The sequence below is a fragment of the Procambarus clarkii genome, chromosome 41 (assembly GCF_040958095.1).
Source record: "Procambarus clarkii isolate CNS0578487 chromosome 41, FALCON_Pclarkii_2.0, whole genome shotgun sequence".
Lineage (NCBI taxonomy): Eukaryota > Metazoa > Arthropoda > Malacostraca > Decapoda > Cambaridae > Procambarus > Procambarus clarkii.
The window spans coordinates 9663404-9671476 of record NC_091190.1 but is presented as its reverse complement, the minus strand read 5'-3'; the positions used below and the strand labels follow the sequence as shown (position 1 = coordinate 9671476).

General features: G+C 43.6%; 1 protein-coding gene across 1 annotated transcript; it reads left to right on the top strand.

Moving 5' to 3' along the window:
- The first annotated feature begins 4774 nt into the window (after positions 1–4774).
- LOC123753549 (serine-rich adhesin for platelets-like) lies at positions 4775–6857 on the top strand. The gene is made up of 2 exons (XM_045735519.2): positions 4775–6386; positions 6823–6857. Exons 1-2 carry the CDS (start codon positions 4775–4777, stop codon positions 6855–6857), a joined length of 1647 nt encoding a protein of 548 aa, XP_045591475.2.
- Positions 6858–8073: the final 1216 nt, after the last annotated feature.

Below are 8073 nucleotides of genomic sequence, written 5' to 3'. Positions count from 1 at the left end.
CAACCTCTGTTGGTATAGTCAGCTGTAATCTCCTTAGTATAATGCTACTGGAGAAATATAATCAGCTGACAAATTTAGATTTCTACTGGTATTGTTTATCTGCAGGCATAGGTCTCCTCAGGCTTGATACTGGGCCTGAGAGTAATTTACCTCCTGCAGAGTTTAACATGGTTTATACCCTGATATTTAGTAGGGCTACCAATGAATCGATGACAATAGTCTGTCCCTACAAGGAGACCGAAGTCGGTGAGGTGATCAGACTTAATATTATCTGCCAATTTTATTCCTCTATTTCTCAGGAATTTGGCTGTTGCTCTCAGACCTTGAACTTGAAGGTCTACTGGTATTTTGTCCACCACAATGGCTTGTACTCGACAGACGTACCTGCCTAAACGTACTGATGGTTGTACCACCTGGTAGACTTGAGGTCCTGCATCTGTTACAAACCCTGAGATGTTGAATGACATCTGGGCTACAGGCCTTAATTGTAATTCATCTGCCAGCTTTTTAGTGATATATGTTCTCTGGGATCCTTGGTCAAACAACCCACGGGTATGGACCTTGGCCCTCTTATTCAGGATGGTAATTTGGGCAGTAGGCAAAGTCGTATTACCTTTAGACTTTGCCGATTGGACACTGTTTGTTTGTTGCACCTTGCAGTACTGTACTGTGGTGGGAATGCTATCTTCCACCTTGGGGTTTGGAGACGTTGTTTTGGTGTCTCTGCACAATGCTGCATGGTGCTGACCTTTGTTACACCTATTACAGGTGTGTAATTGGGTATCACAGTCGTTGATGTTATGTTTCCTGAGGCACCTCGTGCAATGTTGCAAATCTTTGAGTCGCTCAACACGGGCGTCACTATCAGGAAAATTAGGGCAGTGGTACATTGAATGTTTCTCATTGCAGAACAAACATGTTCCATAGTTTCCAGTACCCTTTGGTGTCACGTTCTTGGGTGACACAGTAACTATAGGCTTGGAGGGTCCCACTGCATATACGCCCACACTGCTACTGTTCCACTTTGGTGTTGAATTATATTGTCTAGATTGATTTGGAGTACCTTTGGTACTCTGTGGTTTACTATTATTGGTTTCTGAGGGTTTACTTGGTGGTTTTAATTTGTCATGTGTTCGTAATTGATGAACTACTGACTTTAAACCTTCAGATATTTCATTCATAGATAAGATGCTTTTATTGTAATGAGCACTCATTTGTCTCAATATGTCCCTAGGTATTTTCTCCTGGACAATTATTTTCAAGACCCACTCAGCCCCGTTTGTATCTGCTGTCAGGCTGAGGGCATTGATCAATGATTCTACCTCCAGCTTGAAGACTTGGAGTGAATCAGCTGAAGCCTCCGGTGGGGGTAAATGCAACAGCTCATGAACTAAATGTGATGTTCTTACTTCTGGATCAGCATAATTATCCTTGAGGAGTTTTACTGCCAGATCATAGCCGTCATTAGTTAATCTCAGATGGGATACTACTGTTTTAGCCTCACCTGATAATTGGCCTTGCAAATAAGAGAATTTACTACTCTTTGGTAAAGATTGTTTTGAGTCTACAAGGTCAACGAATTTGTTCCAAAATTCGTCCCAATCTTCCTCATCTTTTCCTGAGAAAGTGGGTAAATTAATTGGAGGGAGTCGAGCTTCTGCTTGACTCGTATTAGATGCAACTGTTGTTATTGTTGCTGTTGCCTTGTTCTGGGCAATTAATTTGACATAAGGCTGTAACGTGGCCTGAGTGTGATCTTCATAATTCGCAAGATCAACCATAATGTCGTCTATTTCTGTTTCTGATAAATTGGTGTTGGCAAGTTCAGCCACATATGTTGCTATTTGGCATTTGATTTGCTCAAATTTACCTGCAGCTGCTTGATAATAGCTTTCCAGGTCAGCATAATCAACTGTTGATTGTTGTGACAAATCTTCACATTTCTTGATCTGTCTTGTTAAGTGGCCTTTAAGACCTGCAAGGGTTCTTTTCATTCTCCCTGCATTATCCATACTGGCTAGTTGGTGAAGCCTTGTGGGACTTGTACTTGGGCTGCTCATAATACTGAACAAGCTCTAATGGTAGCCTAGGGTAAAATGCACTCACTAGGCAATAATCCTACCTCTACTAGAGGTTAGCACTTAAAATTAATACACATTATATATATACAATCATACACACTAATGATTTGAGTGATAAACCAGTGTCACTGGAAGTACCTTTAGGTTAGCTCTTCTATATCACCCTAGGATGGAATTGACACTAATTAATTACTCAAAGGTGTAATGATCATAAGTAAATTATTATATACACAACTCAACTCGAGTTGTTAAAAATTACACCCAAAATAGGGTCTGCACCATTCATTAATGGTGTTAGGTTATTCAATATAGTACAACTGACTATGGTAATAATGGGACTAGGATGAGCAATAATAGTTCAACTAGTCAATGGTAATATCCTACCTTGATGTGGGTTGGCAATTAGTAAATATTATACTATGATCACTAGTGCAATATATATTAAATAATTCTCTATTTTGGAGAAATAATATACACAATTATTGATAATAGCCTCTTAATTAGCCTCTATGAAACTTCTGATATTATCAAGAAGTATTAAATATTATTAGTGACCTCGCGAAATAAAGTCCACAAAATTCGTAGATAATCTCTCGCGAAATGTAACACCACGAAATCCGTGAACAATATCGCGAAGACACAGTCACTAATTTGGCTGGCTTCTATATTAGCGCTGTCATTTCACGAAATAACACGCCACCAAATATCTGTGGGTGTGCATGAAACCGCTGACGAAGCTGAACTGGGCTGAGGGAGGCTCCTGAGCTCCCTCGAGGCTACGCTGCCGTCTTGACTGCTGGCTTTGTTTAAATAACACTGCACTAGTATATTTAATGAATCCACTGGTTAACTGGTTCATCCGGTACTAAGATGACCAAATGTGGGTTCATAGGACCGAATAATCCGGTTCGAAGGACCAAATAATGTGGGAACCGACCTGTGAGATTTATATTTATTTAATTTATATGAATTTATATTTACGTTAATTTGTATACTTCGATAGCAATTTGTATAATGATAAGTGGACTGTATTTCTGCAATAATCTCATAATCTCACAAATCGATCCTCTACACATTAGGGGGGGGGGGGGTTATTAAATTAATATATATATGCAGCCAATCAAACTACAGAAATAACTACATACATTAAAGAGGTTCCTTATCTTATAGTACAGCAGGTTAGTCCACCAGGTATAACTAGGGTGTAGACACCAAATTATCCTCTTTGAGGTAGCTTCCATATCACCCAGTAACTGGTGCACAAATCTTGCATCCTCGTCTTGACCTGTCAAAAGTGCGCTAGCTGTGAAGCCAGATACCTATATATGACAAGTATATCAGAGAAAACAGTACATGGAACATGAAGACCTGGCTTAATTACCTTTAGTTTGAGGCTTCCATGTGATCTAACCGGGTCACCCTATATAATGACATTAATGGCCACTAATGATAAATAATGGGTTTCGGAAAGAACACTTAACTTGATTTGTTGACAGCGTGTTGACAGATGGTACACCTTTGGTATCCATAACACTACGTCCAAGTAAAATTAACAGGAGCCGAATTTGCTCCCGTGTGAGCCTCTGGTCTCGTATAACAATGGCTGCCCTCCTTCCCCACTGACGCCTGGCCTACTTTGTCCAGATTTCAGAAAGTGATAGAAGGGTCACATTTACTCTACTTTAATATTGATAATTAAGTTAATTTATATAAGATGTTTTTATGATGGTAAAGTCCAAAGACTAATGTATTTAAGAATAATTCCCAGCAGAATAGCTGGTGAATTATAATAGTATGTGGTGATGATATCCCGTTTTCTTTAGACGGTAATTCCACTACAAGTTACGTTTTCTATGGGTAACTTGTTTATACAACACAGCTATTATCTGTATGATATTAAATAGTGTCGGATTTTCCGACATTTGTTCCCAGTAACTGAATATATAACAACAACAACTTCAATCATCACAATCGACTTGAGAATGTTCCAGGACGGACCGAAACATCGTCGTCCCTTTATTGTGTAGTGTGTGGTCTGGTCAACATACTTCAGCACGTTATTGTGACTCATCGCCTGCAGAATCTAAACACCTAACGTAATCTAACCTATGCCTATATATCCACAATATGCTAATATCTATATAAATAAAAATGGAAACGTTTGTTTGTTCAGAATCGCTAATCTCTAAAAGTTCTTAACCGATTGCTTTGAAATTTTGACACAACGTTGTGCCATGACCCATGGGTCACTAGACAGTGCCACGACCCATGGGTCAATGGACAGTGCGACGACCCATGGGTCACTAGACAGTGCCACGACCCATGGGTCACTAGACAGTGCCACGACCCATGGGTCACTAGACAGTGCCACGACCCATGGGTCACTAGACAGTGCCACGACCCATGGGTGACTGGACAGTGTCACGACCCATGGGTCACTAGACAGTGCCACGACCCATGGGTCACTAGACAGTGCCACGTCCCATAGGTCACAAGACAGTGCGACGACCTATGGATCACTAGACAGTGCCACGTCCCATGGGTCACTAGACAGTGCGACGACCCATGAGTCACTAGACAGTGCCACGTCCCATGGGTCACTAGACAGTGCCACGACCCATGGGTCACTAGACAGTGCCACGACCCATGGGTCACTAGACAGTGCCACGACTCATGGGTCACTAGACAGTGCCATGACCCATGGGTCACTGGACAGTGCCACGACCCATGGGTCAATGGACAGTGCCACGACCCATGGGTCAATGGACAGTGCCACGACCCATGGGTCACTGGACAGTGCCACGACCCATGGGTCACTAGACAGTGCCACGACCCATGGGTCACTAAACAGTGCCACGACCCATGGGTCACTAGACAGTGCCACGACCCATGGGTCACTAGACAGTGCCACGACTCATGGGTCACTAGACAGTGCCAAGACCCATGAGTCACTAGACAGTGCCACGACCCATCGGTCACTGGACAGTGCCACGACCCATGGGTCACTAGACAGTGCCACGACCCATGGGCCACTAAACAGTGCCACGACCCATGGGTCACTAGACAGTGCCACGACCCATGGGTCACTAGACAGTGCCAAGACCCATGGGTCACTAGACAGTGCCACGACCCATGGGTCACTAAACAGTGCCACGACCCATGGGTCACTAGACAGTGCCACGACCCATGGGTCACTAGACAGTGCCACGTCCCATAGGTCACAAGACAGTGCGACGACCTATGGATCACTAGACAGTGCCACGTCCCATGGGTCACTAGACAGTGCGACGACCCATGAGTCACTAGACAGTGCCACGTCCCATGGGTCACTAGACAGTGCCACGACCCATGGGTCACTAGACAGTGCCACGACCCATGGGTCACTAGACAGTGCCACGACTCATGGGTCACTAGACAGTGCCATGACCCATGGGTCACTGGACAGTGCCACGACCCATGGGTCAATGGACAGTGCCACGACCCATGGGTCAATGGACAGTGCCACGACCCATGGGTCACTGGACAGTGCCACGACCCATGGGTCACTAGACAGTGCCACGACCCATGGGTCACTAAACAGTGCCACGACCCATGGGTCACTAGACAGTGCCACGACCCATGGGTCACTAGACAGTGCCACGACTCATGGGTCACTAGACAGTGCCAAGACCCATGAGTCACTAGACAGTGCCACGACCCATCGGTCACTGGACAGTGCCACGACCCATGGGTCACTAGACAGTGCCACGACCCATGGGCCACTAAACAGTGCCACGACCCATGGGTCACTAGACAGTGCCACGACCCATGGGTCACTAGACAGTGCCAAGACCCATGGGTCACTAGACAGTGCCACGACCCATGGGTCACTAAACAGTGCCACGACCCATGGGTCACTAGACAGTGCCACGACCCATGGGTCACTAGACAGTGCCACGACCCATGGGTCACTAGACAGTGCCACGACCCATGGGTCACTAGACAGTGCCACGACCCATGGGTCACTAGACAGTGTCACGACCAATGGGTCACTGGACAGTGCCACGACACATGGGGCACTGGACAGTGCCACGACACATGGGTCACTAGACAGTGTCACGACCAATGGGTCACTGGACAGTGTCACGACCAATGGGTCACTGGACAGTGTCACGACCAATGGGTCACTGGACAGTGCCACGACACATGGGTCACTAGACAGTGCCACTGACGAAGGGTCAAAGATACTGTGGCGTGTTGCACCCCTCCTCCCTCCAGCTGATAATCAAGGCACACATTTTCGTGCAAATTTACCAATGAAAGGAGGTAAATGCGAAATTATATGCGAATTTATTCTTCTCGATTTCTATGAACATTACTTAAACTCTATCTAAAATAATCAAATGCAAATGAAAGCAGATTGACGACGGAGTTCCCATCTAGTGCTAGGCAAAAGAATAGTCACCACGAACATGTGGCGGCTGATGCAATCGTTCCTAGCATGTTCTAGAACTTCAGTTAGTATGAGTGTTGGATATTCCCAACATCCTCTTCCGGGGAGAGAAATCATGGGTCGTAGTTCATGATGCAGTACTAACGTGCCCGATATTCCCCCCAGAAGTTATATCATTCTTACATGTTAGAAGGTTTGTACGTTAGTATGTACATGAGGCATGTCCCGGATCTGTGTGACAGGTTTGATCTGTAATCACGAGTACATCTACTTAATGATTAATTTATTTATTCTTTTTGTCCCTTTGAGATCAAGGAGATTCCTACAATGATATCAACGTCTAGGATCATTGTGACTTGTAACTAGATGAGTTACTAGACACTAACTCATCACTGGAGACTCGTAAATATCACCTCAACCTCGAACGAGCAATTCTCTATATTTATACAAAATTAAATTTGGCCTAAGGTGTAGTCCTTGTTGGACAAGTATTATAGGCTATTCTATAATGATAACTTAGTTCCTAACCTAGCTAAATTCTATTTAATGTAGAGAAGTGAGTATTTTGGTATCATTCTCTATGGATGTAGTCAGCTGTATTGCTGTAGTGAGTACAGATTCAACTTGTACTCCACTGACCCTGACTAATTTCCCTAAATCTATCTAAGTAGAGGGTAAATGCGAATTATATATATTAGGCTACAGTGCTATAACCCTCTTGAGGTACAAGTAAACACATATAGCTTAAAGGGTTATCTGTGTGTCTATTATGTTGAGAAACTATTTGTTTCACTGCTGGTTGTCCTCTGGTAATTGTTCACTTATAGGCTATTGCAAATTTAAATTTTGCTTGTGTTAAGGTGCTTCTTCAGATACGTCTCTAAAAATGTTTAAGGGAAGAAATGAGAAAGAAGAAGTAGCCCAAAAAAAAACTGCTGCAACCCTGCAGGTGTATGTTTTCATTAAGTGGATTACTAAATCCTAGTCCAGAGAGACTTTGTATGAATGCGGTCTTCTGATGAAGACTTACCCGAAGGTACTGTAGATGCGATCTTCTCTGGAAGACTTATCCGAAGGTACTGTAGATGTGGTCTTCTCTGGAAGACTTACTCGAAGGTACTGTAGATGCGGTCTTCTCTGGAAGACTTATCCGAAGGTACTGTAGATGCGGTTTTCTCTGGAAGACTTATCCGAAGGTACTGTAGATGCGGTCTTCTCTGGAAACTTACCCGAAGGTACTGTAGATGCGTAGAGGACTGAATGTGGTAAATTATTACTGTCGAATAATTCTGGGTCTGTAATGGGGTCAGTGGCCTTTATTGTGGTAACCTGCAGCTGGGTTAGGCTACTGACCACTAGTTATCCACCAAGATCTATAAAAACTATCTTGGCTAATATTAATTGTACCAGACTCAATCTTTAATTAATTTTTGTCAGCTTTATTCTCCATTGTCCTCTGTGTCTGCAGATGTATTTCAGCTAACAATTTGATTTCTAATTAGTATTGGTTGTTAGCAGGCATAAGTTTCATCAGGTTTAAGACTGTACCTGTGAGTAAAT

Excerpts from the sequence above, each read along its gene's own strand:
- LOC123753549 (XM_045735519.2), top strand. The coding sequence starts at position 4,775 with ATGACCCATGGGTCACTGGACAGTGCCACGACCCATGGGTCAATGGAC. Across the intron at positions 6,387-6,822 it reads AAATTTACCAATGAAAGGAG|ATCAAGGAGATTCCTACAAT; the intron begins GTAAATGCGAAA and ends TGTCCCTTTGAG.